This window comes from Pristiophorus japonicus, chromosome 6, assembly GCF_044704955.1.
Source record: "Pristiophorus japonicus isolate sPriJap1 chromosome 6, sPriJap1.hap1, whole genome shotgun sequence".
NCBI lineage: Eukaryota > Metazoa > Chordata > Chondrichthyes > Pristiophoridae > Pristiophorus > Pristiophorus japonicus.
In genome coordinates this window covers 180,894,482-180,909,223 of record NC_091982.1, presented here as the reverse complement: position 1 = coordinate 180,909,223, position 14,742 = coordinate 180,894,482, and the positions used below count along the sequence as shown (strand labels likewise).

At 40.3% G+C, this 14,742-nt stretch overlaps 1 protein-coding gene and 2 non-coding genes across 3 annotated transcripts; all 3 read right to left on the bottom strand.

Moving 5' to 3' along the window:
* Positions 1-799: 799 nt before the first annotated feature.
* ncl (nucleolin) lies at positions 800-14,526 on the bottom strand. Its single transcript, XM_070883453.1, has 15 exons — positions 14,392-14,526; positions 13,078-13,173; positions 12,613-12,772; positions 11,285-11,383; positions 8,983-9,135; positions 7,749-7,838; positions 7,144-7,270; positions 6,471-6,607; positions 5,279-5,408; positions 5,002-5,150; positions 4,591-4,708; positions 4,172-4,299; positions 3,922-4,048; positions 3,408-3,634; positions 800-2,621 (listed from the first exon to the last, which is right to left on the bottom strand). Exons 1-15 carry the CDS (start codon positions 14,407-14,409, stop codon positions 2,569-2,571), a joined length of 1,812 nt encoding a protein of 603 aa, XP_070739554.1. The 5' UTR covers positions 14,410-14,526; the 3' UTR covers positions 800-2,568.
* LOC139266478 (small nucleolar RNA SNORD20) lies at positions 4,775-4,854 on the bottom strand. The gene has a single exon (XR_011593722.1). It is a non-coding gene; the product is annotated as a small nucleolar RNA SNORD20 (small nucleolar RNA).
* Positions 7,351-7,419, bottom strand: LOC139266477 (small nucleolar RNA SNORD82). The gene has a single exon (XR_011593721.1). It is a non-coding gene; the product is annotated as a small nucleolar RNA SNORD82 (small nucleolar RNA).
* Positions 14,527-14,742: the final 216 nt, after the last annotated feature.

Genomic DNA, 14,742 nt, shown 5'->3' with positions numbered 1-14,742 from the left:
GTTGTGGAGAACAGCATAGGCACACTCTGATCTTGGAACCAGTTGTCTACACAAGCAAGTTGGGCAAGAGGGTGTCTTGATTTTCCTTTAGTTCTTAGCCACCATTAAGCTGCATCCAGCAGCTATCAATACTAGTACCAACTCTACTGTGTACATTCCAAGCATCTTAATTGCTCTCTATCCTCCAAGATCAGTTAGCATAGCTGTGATTAGTTAATTAAGTGGCTGGAGGTAAAATAAATGTTTAATCTCCATCAGCATTTAATTAATTCCCACTCAGACCCACCCTTGATTTAAAAACAAGTCACCCAGTCAATGGAATGTATGCACAGAAGATGCACTGCCATTTTTCTGAATAAACATAGGAATAGTTAATTCTAAAACTTGATTTAGATGAAGTGCCTATAAATTAATTTTTGGCAGCATTAGTTAATCCCACATAGACCCTTGCAGTAAAGGCAAAAGTCATCCAGTGTTTTAACAGATGGCACTGCCATTTCTTTAAATGCAAGTAGCAAATGGTTAATTCATCAGTAAACCGCATACTGGTTCAGTTTGTGTAATAAAACTGGATTTGGATGAAGTGCCTGTAAATTTATACTGTTTGCACTCATTTATAAATTCTGCAACTGGCCCAGAGAGCATGAGAAAAATAGCATGCAGTTTAGTAATTCCTTTGATATTGTACCCAAGGTTAGCTGAACAGCATTTTAACTTTAAACATTAGTCTGAAACTGGTAAACCCTTTGAGGGCTTCTTTCACAGCTTACAAAAGACTAATGCACATTGAACAGGGAGGCAGGTTTACATGTCCATTTATTCCACTTTTCAGAAAAATATTTTCTACAATGTTGCACCTTGGATACTTTCATTTTGTAAAAATTAAGACAACTAAAAAACTCAATCTGTATATACAGTTGACCCTTGCTACAGCACTCCCAATCGACAATCCTAAAATGTAGACATGAGACAAGTACTAAGGTAGCATTGGACAGTTCAGGCAACAGATGTTACAATGTTAGGTCCCAATTTAAAGTCATCCCTTTAAAGTAGGGAGCATAGAAGCTCTCACCAAGCCATTATAACATGATCGATCAGAAACTGGACACCAAGCAAAAGCTGCTGGGGATGTACCATGGGTTCTTTTTTTGATCTGCAAGTTTTAAATATATATATATATTTTTTTTTTAAACATACTCCACACAGTGAACCTCCATGCAGCAGTCACTTGATTTGGATGATGTTTAATACAGTCCAAAGAACCCACTCAGTACAGGGCAGCAGCTAGCTTAAAACAAACTTGTGAATTTTGGGTATCACTGTAGTTGAGTAGGTTTTGTTCTACTTGTGGAATGCAGCATCACAAGGGGAAAACTGCAAGTGCTTAAAAAAAAAATTCACATAATTGAGCAGAACATACACATTACAAAAACTCGTCAGGGGATATATCTGTTGGGTTCTTTTGGTTATAAAAAAATGAATGTCATCACCCAGCCCATAAAAAACATGATAAAAGTACACACTTGGATAAGTTGTTTCAATTCTGACCTGCAGCATCTGTGCCAAATGAATTATGCAGCAGTGAGCCGAGGTTCAAGGTAGTTACTGTAAACATGGAATCCATACTTAATCATGTTGTACAGTTTTGAATACTTAACATCTTAATGATTGATGTAATTGCACTGAGCTATAAACACAACTTTCAACTCTTAAAACTAATTATTTGTGGTTCAGGAACTTGACGAATCACAATAGCTTAGTTCCAATTAAGTGTTGATATCCTTTTTTGCTAAATTTTGCTTGTCAAAATAATGAAGTATCAGGATTTGGACTAAGTTTCCTTCCTAGAAAATCAAAGTAACCAAATCAAGTAAGCAACTGAAACACAGACCAGGTGGGTCCTAAATTTAAACCCTGGTCTATGCACATTAGCTGATCTTAGCCAGGCAGTGTTACTAGACTTAGAACCCAGGGGCTAGAGAAGGGGAAAATAATCCAGCTGACATTTCCACCTCAATTATTGTCTAGTAACTGCAATAAATCAAAAATTGAATTTGCAAAACAAGGTTATCAACATCAAAGTATTGCTATTCGTAATATGAAAATGGAAAGGAAGAGCCCAGCTTCAAACCTTTGGTGGTGCTTCAGGTGAGGTATTTTAGGAAGTGCTGCAATATTGTAAACAAGTTTAGTAACCAGTTTAATGCGCACTATTGAATACCCAAAACATGAAATAAGGTCCTTTTAATCCGTCAGACAGTATGCCAAGCACAACATTCTAAAACATCATTTTGCATTTACATTGTAACTAAAAAAAAATTGGGAACAGTACATTTACACATTGGTAAAACAGAATACTTAATAAATTTGACAAAATCCACAAAGGTGTACCAACAATTTCTGTCTTTACTTAATTGCAAGTCCATTCAGAAACTTATGGAGCGCCCACCACACTCCACAAACTGCATAGCCAGCCAGACCATGCAGAACTCTGGAATGTCCGACTGTGAGGCAATCAACAGAGGCTCTGTCTGAACACAAAGAGGTAAAGCAGTCTTATTAGCCTCTTTAATCAAATTTGATTTTCTTTCCTTGAGGAGTCGTCTTTCCACCTCTGAAGCCTACAAAAGAATATTTAGATTTAGGTTCAAATCTAAAAATGGGCAAGACAAAAGATAATTCAAGCTAATTAAAAGGAGCTCCTAGAAAAACAGGCCAGTAAACATTGTTTGGTGGCTAAATAGCATAGTGAGCTACACAGGCCAGAAAAGTCCAGCAACAAACCATGGTATGTGGTCTTCAGGCTTGTGGTTACAGTTGGCTTTAGTGTCCCTGAACTGGACCAAGACAAGTCAAGTTTACCAGGACTCAATGTCCTGTTACCAGACTCCTGGAAAGTGATCGTGCACTGTTATCAAGTGAGGATAACAGGCTCAGTATTAGAAGAGGGAAAAAGAACTACAAACAAGGAAAAATGAATGCAGGACAGAATGGGGCAGATACTTAAGGACTGACTCAGCACCACAAACCTACACGATCCATGAATTTAAACACATCCACGGCATAGATTTTCATCTTTACTGCCTGGGCATTAGGCATAGTGCAGAAGATCATATGTGGGGGAATCGCATACTTAAGAACTTGTCCCATTTTCCTTTCCATCGCTCCAGATTTTCCCCTCTACACTCTGCCCAGATGATGTTCATATCTAAATATGGAATCTGCCCCACTTTTGGGTATTTGAATTAATGAAAAATACAGTAACGTGACCAATTTTAATCAAATACATGTACAAGTCTTTTAATGTGAAATTGCACTGTACAATGGCACACATCATATATTGTTTACCTTTTATTGTATTGAAGAACTTATTCCAATAAAACAAAAACTCATTTATAGCCCCATACCTCCAAATCCACCCCGACCAGCACCACCACCTCGGCCACCCCGACCTCTGCCGCCAAAGCTACCTCGGCCTCTTCTAGCTCTTCCAAAACCTCGACCACCTCGCTGGCTTTCGCCCTTGGGTCGAGCAAAGTCAAGTGTAATTTTGCATCCGTCAATTTCTCCATCTTCCATTGTTTCTTTAGCTGATTTTGCATCTTCTTCAGATGGGAAGTCCACAAAACCAAAACTAAAACAAAGAGTTATGCAACAAGCATTATTTTCTATTATGGAGAAACACAATAAACCCCAGTAATACAAAACTAAAACAAAAAAAAATTGCATTGAAGCCATAAATAAAATCTTTCATTTATTAAATTTTAAGTGTGACACAGACTGGCCAGCGTTCCTTTTATTTAAAGAAACAGACCAGATTGTGTTTTGCTATGCTTCTCTTGCGAATCCATCCACCATCACTGATTAGACAGTGAGGAGCTCAATGAGAAGGAACAAAAAAGTAATTTAAAATTTAGATACCCTTTTGATCTTCCAGAGTCTCTGTCTGTTGCAATTCTAGCACTCTCAGCTCCTTCAAAGGCTTCTTTTAAAGTGTCTTCAGTCGTGTCATCAGATAGGCCACGAATAAACAAGGTCTTGCTGGGACCTAAAAGTTGATTTAGTTAGCAAACAGTGTGCAACACAGTAATGGACACCAATTTGAATCATTTGGAAATGAGCAAATAGTTGAAAAAAGGGCAAACATTAAATCTTATGCATTACTACTTACCGTCACCACTTCTCTGTCCTTGGTTGCTGAAATCCAACCTCACAGTTCTCCCTTCAATTTCTGTATTGCCGTGATTCTCAAGAGCTTCTTTAGCATCCTCGATAGATTCAAATTTAACAAATGCAAACCTAGGATAGAAGAAATAAATAATCGTGAAATGAAGCCACTTCCAACATATTTTTTTCCACAGCTGGTAATTTTACTTGGGTTTTTTTTTAGTGCTTGGATTACACCAACAATGCAACTGAAATTAATATGGGGAAAATCTTAAGAGGCCAAATCTTTTTGGTTTCCTTTAATGACATTTATACACTACCTCAAATTTTTTAGCCTTAAACGCATGTTACACTATCACGGTAGGACGATTGCGGTGGGGTTTGAGATTCCCATACCAGATGTTTCAAACACATTCAACTTACCCTTTTGGTCTGCCATTCTTTTCTGGTATTCTGATCAATGATGCTTTTTCAAAAATGCCCTGAAGGGTTTCTTCTGTTGCAGAATATGCCAAGTTATTTACAATGAGTGTATCGGAATCTAAAATGAAAATGAGCACGTCATCTTTAACTCATCAGATCTAAATGCAGTTTTGTTTTATTACAGCTGGATCAGTACTTGACTATCTAGAGGAATTGTTCAAAAAATATCATCATGTTTATCAGACAGAAAATTCATCATATCCAGCTATTAAAACATCTGGAGACATGACTTGTCATAAGAATCATGCAAAATAGCCTTTCCTGCTAAAATTCTTGGGTGATCTGCATGCTTAGAATTCAAAATTAATTTAATACACAAATTTTAGATCAACATTCCACAAAAATTCATACCTGGTTGCGTTTGTCCACCTTTTACATTTAACATACTCTTATCGCCAGTGAAGTCAATAACGATGTAGCGTCCCTCAACATCAGTGCCTTGTTTCTGTTCCAATGCTTTATCTGCAGCTGCTTCATTTTCAAATTCAATATACGCAATGCTGAATTCAAGAAAATGTAGACAGTCAATCAATCTACTGATTAAGAACCATCTTTCTCATACATCACCACATTTTTAAGAGATGGGAAGAAAGTAACAGGTCAATCCACATTAAAATTTAAAACGTACCCCCGAGTTCCTGAACCATCACGAGCAGCAGGAATTCTAATGTCAATGGCATCTTCAAAAATCTCTTTGAGGCCATTCTGAGTTATCTTGAATGGAAGATTCTTGACAAACAATGTTCTGTAGTCCCTTTCTGCAAGAAAAGCATCTCATTAGTTTTCATGGGCAGTTCCAATCATCACACAAAAATCTCAAAACACTGGAGAAGTACCACCACAACGCTGCCTCCTCAAGATCCTGCAAATCCACTGGGAGGATAGACGCACCGTCAAGTGTTCTCGCTCAGGCCAACACCCCCAGCATCGAAGTACTGACCACGCTTGACCAGCTCCGTTGGGCGGGCCACATCGATCACGATACTCCCCAAGAAACGCTCTACTCGGAACTCCTACACGGCAACCGAGCCCCAGGTGGGCAGAGGAATCGCTTCAAGGACATCCTCAAAACCTCCTTGATAAAGTGCAACATCCCTGGCACAAGACCGCCTAAAATGGAGGAAGAGCATCCAGGAGGGCACTGAGCACCTAGAGTCTCATTGCCGAGAGCATACAGAAATCAAGCGCAGGCAGCGGAAAGAGAATGCGGCAAAACAGGCTACCCACCCACCCTTTCCTTCAACCATTGTCTGCCCCACCTGTGACAGAGATTAATTCCCGCATTGGACTGTACAGCCATCTGAGAACTCACTTTTAGAGCGGAAGCAAGTCTTCCTTGATTTCGAGGGACTACCCATGATGACAAAAATGATTATGACCATACCGGGGGGTGCGGTCAAGTCAATGTTGTTGACAAACATGTTACACGAATGTTAAGTTTCTGGCCAGAAAGCATGTACTGTACACAATGTTTTTCTTTATATGGGGTTTGGGGGGGGGGGGGGGGGGGGAAAAGAGGGGCAAACAAGCAAAATTAAAAATAACAGAAGGAATATTAGTCAGATATATCAGCCAAGTGGAGTAATGTTACATTTAGTGCTCTCGTGGCATTAACACCCAACAAGAGCATCCTTATTGCACCCATAACATTTTCCATTTCATATACCAGCCATCCCCGTGACCAAAAGATTACCCATTTGATGCCAAGTCAAGAGAAAGTTGTATGCTTTATGCCAGTGTCTACTGGAACAGAGGTGAAATTGGTAAAAAGGATAACTCAGTGGCTTGAAACAGAATACAAAATGAGAACCAGCCCGTACCTCTTTTGCTATCTGCATTGCTTTCCTTGCTGCGTGCTTTGTCAAGTTTGACTGCATGCCCCATAACTTTGTTTCCATTGAATTCCAATGCCTTTTCCAGTTGTTCTTCGGATTCAAAGTCTACATATCCAAATTTCCTATACCAAAAAAGGAACACTTAAAATTCTCTCAAAATTCACACAATAAAAAAAAGTTGATTTATTATACATCTGACATCCCATACCCAATCAGCATTCTTAATAAAACTCTTTATTGCAAACTCTATTCTTGGTATAATCTGCATGAGATCCCAATGTTAGAACTCCCATGTCAAGATTATTGACAAGTCAAAACATCCAATTACTTTTTAGTGGGGTACAGACTATGGCAGAAAATCACTATTTGAAACCATGTGTAAACAGACATAGCTGATGTAAATCTACCTCTACAGTAAACCAATAATCCAGGACGGATCATGTATCTACATGAATACACATCCAGCAGGTTAATTGATGGCTATCACGAGATTTTACCCCCTTCCCCAAATAAGGGGCCTACAGCCTACTGTAATGGCCCAAGCTGATATAAGTTAGCATTGATATCCTACTGTATACAAGAATCTATACAACATAACCCATGACTCCAATTCTAGAAACTGGTCATTGAAAAATATTGTCAATTGATACATAATTACCTGCTAGATCCAATTCGGACATCTGTGACTGAAAGTTTCTTTTTGGTGAAGAAGTCATTCAATGCCTTCTTTAGTTCTTCAAAGCTCTTTTCAGAGTTCAAGTTTCCAACAAATAGTGAAAATGCTCCTATTAAGTCAAGCAGAAAAGGAAAGCTTATAATGTGTGCATCATTTTGAGCCTTCTATAGTCCAAAAGGCATACTACTGACACATCAGGAACAAAAAAACATCATATACTTCAGTATTAAGTCCCTTTTGATGATCATCATCTGTGCAAGTAGTAGAAAAGTTCAATAAATTTGAAGTGAAGTGGTTCTTAAAAAAACATGATGCAAGTTTTCCTGAATGGGAACCAATATGGTTTTTATTTCTTTTTAATGAGGATGCCTCATTTAGCCACCAACCTTCCAACTTTAGCTCATTACAAAAAAACCTGTTACTGCTCACCAATCTTCTAATTATTTTGGGGTTTGCAGCCCCTTCAGAGAGACCTAATGTTAATCATTTTTACACCCCCTTCTGAATCACCTTTCAATGTTTTGAAAGTTTAACTTCAACCCAGAACATTTTTTCCTAAATTCTAATTAAATTTCCCTTGCACTCACCATCACTTTCAGTCTTCTGCTTTTTAGCTGGAGTCATTGCCTTCTGCTCCTCTTTCTTTCTCTTTCCAGCTTTCTTTGGCACAGCTATCTCTGCAAAGGTTCAGTCAACACAAGATTATTCAATTGAGGGGAAAATCAGCTGGCATTTCAGATGAACAAAATTGGATTTCTAGGCCTTTTCCCCTTCATTACTGGGAAAGTGTTCTTTTCAACTGAACCGATGTTCAACCCAGCATTTTGATTTCCAATGCATATTTTGAACAGCCGTTCAGACAAAAAAGCCAACACTCTGCATAAAATATGGTGGGTGGACTGCAACCTATTCATACCACGGCTCAGCATTTGCTCAAATTTTCCAATTTAGTAAAGACTGGAATCCTTACCTAAAATTTAAAATGGCAGCTACGAAATGAACCAAAGACAAACTAAACTTCTAGACTCTTCAGAATTGAACGGGAACATTACATGTTTGCCATCCGAGTAAAACAAGTTTGCTTGTTGTATGGAAGATCAAAAATAGACTCTTTCTATTGGCCCAAGAGCTGCTGCAACTGATATACATTGATCAACCCATATACATTGTATACAAATTACATACCCTTGCTGCCTATAAAGCCAATGAGTGAGGAATCTGCCAAATTAATGCACACAAGGATTGTATGCGATTTAAATTATAAACACATTGCACACAAGTCACTTCAAATCCAAATCTTGCATTCTACATGCAACAGGGGGGTGGGGGGGGAACCATACTTCAAATATGGCAGAGACTGAAAATTACCTAGTTACAGCAGTCACTTTGCTTACTTGGGCACACTGAGGACATACCAGATATTGAACATCAGATCTTTCAATTACTCATTTGGTTTACCCAGACTCGGAGTTGTTTAACTGTGTAACGGCATTAACAGAAGGGAGGAATTTTATGGATATTCTATCATTTATAACAAAATAATTACATATACTTAACTTTCATCACCTGAAACAAGTTTCCAACACAGCAGCTAACCAAATATATCTCTAGAAATGTGCAAACTATCATATCAGACAGCCATTTTACTAAAATGTAGAATAAACTGCCTTCAAAATTGGGTCTTGTAGATTTATACTAGCTTAGGTCTTTAGGTGACATTAGAGGACCTACACAACTGATTTTAAATTCTCACGTGGAATAAATTACTTATGCAACACTTACATTATACAGGTTACCACCTTAAATAGACATTTAAACTACCTTCCTCATCTTCACTATCTTCTTCGTCGTCATCGTCATCTTCATCCTCATCATCTTCATCCTCATCCTCATCGTCTTCCTGAACTTTTACCATGCCAGCTTTTTTTGCCTTGGGTGGTGGTGCTGTATCCATAGCCTCTTCCTCTTCCGATTCTAAGAAAAGAATATGTTAAAAATTCAATGAATAAACAGTGAAATGGGAGGACTGATGCATCCAAATATCAACTTGAATTCCCACCAAGACGAAGAACCTTCAAGTAACCAAAATAGTGGTTGATCATGCACAAGTCTCAATAAGAGTGTTGGGAGGCTATCCAACTACCAGAAGGGAAGAGAGATGGGGGGAGAAGAGGATGACATGAGGACCCACACAACTGATTCTCAACAGAATCATAGCATCTATCAGCAAAGGAGACGATTTGGCCTGCGCAGGCTCTTTAAACAAGCTGCCCAAATTAGTCCCACACCCCAGTCTTCTCCCCATAACCCTGCAAATCAGCCCTCTTCAAGTGCATGCCCAATTGAGTTTTGAAAGTTACTATGGAATCTGATACCACCACTTTCAGGTAGTGCTTTCCAGATCTCAACAACCCCGTGTGAAGAAATTTCCCCTATAGGAACAGAAGTAGGCGATAGCTGATTTTCCGCAACACTACCTTCCCCGCTATCCCCATATCACTTGTTTCCCTTAATATCCAAAAATCCAATGATCTGTTCTTTTGCCAATTATTTTAAATTAATGACCTCTCGTTACTGACCCAATTGCCAGATGAAATAATTTCTCCCTACATGCCCTTCATAATTTTGAATACCTCCATTAGGTCTCCCCTTAACCTTCTCTGCTCCAAAGAGAACAATCCCAGTTTCTCCACAAAACTGAACTCACTCATCCCTGGTAAACCTCCTTTGTACCACCAGCTCAAAGGCCTGGACATACTTCCTGAAATGTGGTGCCCAGAATTGTGCGTAATACTCCGGCTGAGTTCTAACCAGTGAAATTGTACTCCCTACACCCAACTCAAGGTTATTTATATACAAGAAAAGCAATGATCCCAATACCCACCACTGGGGGAACCACACAGCATACTTTTCTCCAATCACCATTTTTTGCCTCCTTCCTATCCCTTAGCCAATCACACACACAAACACACAAGGATTCCCTCTCCAATTCTGTTCCTTCAAAGAACTCAACCAGGTTCCTCACACACGATTTGCTTTTAACAAATCCGTGCTGGCTGTCCCTCATTAACCCATGCTTCTCAGAGAATTAATTTTGATCCTGACAATGGTCTCCAGTAGTTTTACCACCACTCACATTAAGACTGTAGATTATCCCTCTTCCCATTTTAATTAGGGATAAACAACATTTGCAATCCTCCAGATCTCAGCCACCACTCCCATAATAAAGGAGGATTGAAAGATTGTGGTCACAGCTGCTATCTGCGCCAAAGCTCACTCAACAACTAGGATGTATCCCATCTAGCTCATGCGACATGATAACTTTGAGTGGTGCCAACCTAGTTAGTACCTCCTTTCCGTCTATTGTTATCCCATCCAATATCTCTACTGTCCCTACAGATGCAATGTACTCATTCAGCACCTCAGCCATGCCCTCTGCCGCCACAAGATTTCCTTTCTTGTCATTCATCAGCCCTGCCATTCCTTTAATTCTCTTTTTACCTTGGGTTCCTATTCATGCTACCCACTAATTTTTATTCATACTCTTTCCTTTGGTATTCTTTTTCAATTTCCCCCTACGCACTCTATTCTGCCTGGTTTCCTACTGCATACTGTACCTGACATCTAACACCTTTTTGTGTTTTATTTTAACCTGTTTACTTTATCATTCAGCTAGCTTTGGATGTCCCATCTTTCTTCCATACAGCAATATACTTGGTTTGTACCCAAATTGCACCCCATTGCATATTTACTGTTTGGCCAATCTTAGTTTCCAGACCATCCATGCAAGAATCCTTCTCAAATCACAAAATGGCTCTTCTCCAGTTGGGTATTTTCACAGATTTTTCTTTGTCCCTCTCAATAACTGCTTTAAACCATATATATGATCACTATTACTCAGATATTCTGCCACTGCAACACACTCCACTTGCCCTACACGCACATGGTTAAAGAAGTTACTCTCAAATCCAGGGGCCAATTATAGCATGGCATTGCCGCTTCTGGTGGGACCAGCTACCTAGCCTAACAGCGGTTTCAACCCAAGTCCCTTGCTAATCTGAGTCTCTAGTTAAATTCGCTAAGCCAAAGGAGTCTAGATTGCATATCTTTAAATTTTGTTTACCATCCTCGTCTTCATCCTCATCGTCAGATTCTTCCTTTGCTTTTTTAGTCAGAGCAGCTGCATGCTTCGCTACAGGTTTCTCTTCTTCAGATTCTTCCTCTGAGAGAAAAAAAATGTTCATACATAACTTTATTTACTACAGGGGTCTTTTACTTGCATATTAATTCTACTCCTCCAAGAAAGCTGTTTCTCACACTTTACATACTCTTGACAAATTGCATTAAATAAAAGATGGCGGAAATTTTTTTTTCCTTCTTTGCCACCCTCCCAATTTTTCACCATCACAATTGGGGGGAATGGGAGAAGTTGGGTGGATTCAGCCTTGTCTGTGTAGCTATTCTTTCTCAAAATGGGCCAATAGAAATATTGGCAGGCTGTTGAATCATGAGACACCAGAGCATGCTCTGAACCTGTCCACACTTCCCCATCAATTTTGACCTCCATGAGAAACTGTTGGGTTGAAGCAATGAATCAATCAGTGGCTGAGTACTGCACCACATGGTGCACTTACCCACTATTTGAAACCTCCATCCGTGCTTTTGTTGCCTCCAGACTCAACCATTCCAATGTTCTTTTGGCTTGCCTCACACCTTGCATAAACTTCAACTCACTCAAAACTCTGTTGCCTGAATCTTATCGCATCAAGTCCCATTACCTATCACCCCCTCTACATTGGCTCCCAGTCTGGTAATGCCTCCATTTTTAAATTCTCATCTTTGTGCTCAAATCCTCAGTCCTCCCATCTCTAACCTTCTCCAGCCCTACGCTGAACCAATTCTGGCCTCTTGTACATTCCCGAATTCAACCACTCCAACTGCCACCCGCCTAGGCCCTAAACTCTGGAAATCTCTCCCTAACCCTCTCTGCCTCGAGACGCTCCTTAAAAACTATCCCGACCAAGCTTTTAGTCATCCGTCCTAATATCATGTGGCTTGGTGTCAAACTTTGTTTGAAATGAAATGCTCCTGTGAAGCGTCTTGGGGTGCTGTAGTGTGTTAAAGGCGCTATATAAATGCAAGTTGTTGTAGGGTGGTAAATTTAAATCTTGGGGCCTGGGCGCTTGAAGGCATGGTTGTCAAAAGGTGCAGTGATTGCAATCGGGCTGCGCAAGAGACCCCCAAGCCTCTCTAGCTTTCTACTCTCTCTTCTCTAAGGCGTTCCTCAAAACCTACCTCTTTGGCCAAGCTTTGTCACCAGCCCTGTAGCACTATCATTTGTTTGATAACGCCAAAGAAGCATCTCGAGATGTAAAAGGAGCTATGTAAATGGAAATTTTTACATTTCACAAACTAGAGGTGACAAACATTGAAATTAATTTTTGTACTCACCAGAACCATCATCCTCTTCGTCGTCTTCCTCCTCCTCCTCCTCTTCATCTTCTTCCTCACTGCTCTCTTTTTTTACAGCCTTACCATTTTTTTTGTTGACAGACTGTGGGGTCTTTGCCGCTGGAGTGGCAGCCTTTTTAACAGGAGCTACTGGCAGTTCCTAAATCAATGCAACATTTAAATGGAATGAGATTATTCTTAAGTTTTCTAATTGCTTCTAGTGTAGATTGTATTTTGCAGACTGTTGTATCATACCATGAATAAAGTGTAATGCGATTACACACCTTCGCCCCCATTCCATTGGATCATCCTAGTCTCTAAATTTAGCCTGCAAACATCTAAACTGTTCCACCACTCTACACTGATCCATCTTCTCTACAAAACGATTTGCAGAGATACATCATTGTGGACGTCCAAGTTAGTTACACAGGAGTTGATGAGTTATGACTGAACTATTATAATCACCTCGTCTTCACTTTCCTCCTCGGAAGTCGACTCTTCAAAATCCTCAGGGGGTGGTGGAGGAGCAGCCTTTTTGGGTTTTCCTTGCTTTTTATCGGCCTGGAGAATAAAACAAATTAGATTGCATCACGGCACTAGATTTAGAGTAAGAATCCTATCCTCCTGAGAGATCAAGTATTCCACAATATTTAAATAAAATATTTCATTACACTGGACGGGTTTGCTGAACAGTAAAATTATGTACCGCAACTGCTGCAATACAAAATTGCAAAAGCGATTATGTTGATACATGGATTTAACATTTCTTAACCAACTACTCAATTCCCCCCTCCCCCCAACAATACTTAAAAGTTGCTCTCCTTTTCTTTTTCATCGGAGGTATTTGTTTCCTACTGTACAACAGTTAACTACACTGTACTTAATTGGCTGTAAAGTGGTGTACGTGCTATATAAATTCAAGTTTTTCTCTTTACTTGATTGGATACCAACAAAATCTCTGATCGACAATCTACAGCAGTGGCTGGATTTTTTTTTAAAAATAGCAGTGTTTAAGTTAATTAGTAACATTCAAAAATATAAACTAAATTAATTTAAAATTATGCTCAGTAAGGTATTAGTAGCAATACGAAAATAATCCCCAAGCGACCAAAATCAGGCATCAACGTGACTGAAAACACATTCAAGCCACACGTGCCTTTCGAAAACGTGGGCCACTTCCACAAAACGATTCCTTTCCCGGATTCCCTAAAAAAAAACTGAACCGTGGCGAGATACACACTAAACCGAGTATATTTAAAAAATGCTAGTTACATGGCAGAGAGGGCAGAGGGAACTGGCAAAGAGAATACACAGGGAGGAGCGCCACGCTGTGCTAGCCCGGGCCGGCCCGGGCCTCGTGCCCCGGGGGAAGCGGCCCCCAGCCCAAGCTCATCGCTCAGCCACTCGCGAGAGGTGGACTACATCGCCCCAAAAGCCCGGATGGAGTGAACAAAAAAAAAACGGGTTAAAATATACACGAGGCCTGTCGAGAAGGCTCTGAGCGCAGGTTACGGCGGTGGGATCTAAAACCATCCAGGATAGTTAATACAAGTTTGGGGGGAGGGGGTGGAGAAGCGTGCAAAACTAGGGGGGACCGTGTTCCCCTTCCACGCGGTCCAGCCTTTTGCCTCGCGGGCTCCATAAACACACATCGATCCCAAGGCCTCGCTCGGCGCGCACCGTGCACGGCGCAACCCTGGCACCGATCGACTACCGCGACATTACTCCTCAAGGCCGAGTGGATATCGTCCAATCCAGTCCGAAAACAGGCGCGCTTACCTTCGCTAATTTCACCATTTTTCAGATAGAGAATGGCTGTTTCTTTATCAAGCAGACGGGACAATTCTGACGAACAGTGACCCACGTGCAACTCCCCAGCAAGCTGCGCAGCAAAGAGAAAGCCAGCGCCAACGTCACAGTTTTGACTTACATCACCTGTTCACGTGACACGCTTTCCCCATTCAGAGTCCACTTCGGATTCCCCACACAGAGAATCGTCCAATCACGCGCTAGCGTGTAGTTTGGCCCCCATCCTGCGACCAGCCTTAAGCTGCGAACCAATCTAATCGGAGCCTTTGTAAGAAGCATTAGCCAATGAGAGTTGATAAATATTCTAAGCAGCAAATCAGC

What these genes read in the sequence shown, in the direction of transcription:
- ncl (XM_070883453.1), bottom strand. An exon ending in GTCCGAATTGGATCTAGCAG is followed by an intron (nt 6,608 to 7,143) that starts GTAATTATGTAT and finishes TTTTTGGTATAG; the next exon opens with GAAATTTGGATATGTAGACT. An exon ending in AGGACAGAGAAGTGGTGACG is followed by an intron (nt 4,049 to 4,171) that starts GTAAGTAGTAAT and finishes ATCAACTTTTAG; the next exon opens with GTCCCAGCAAGACCTTGTTT.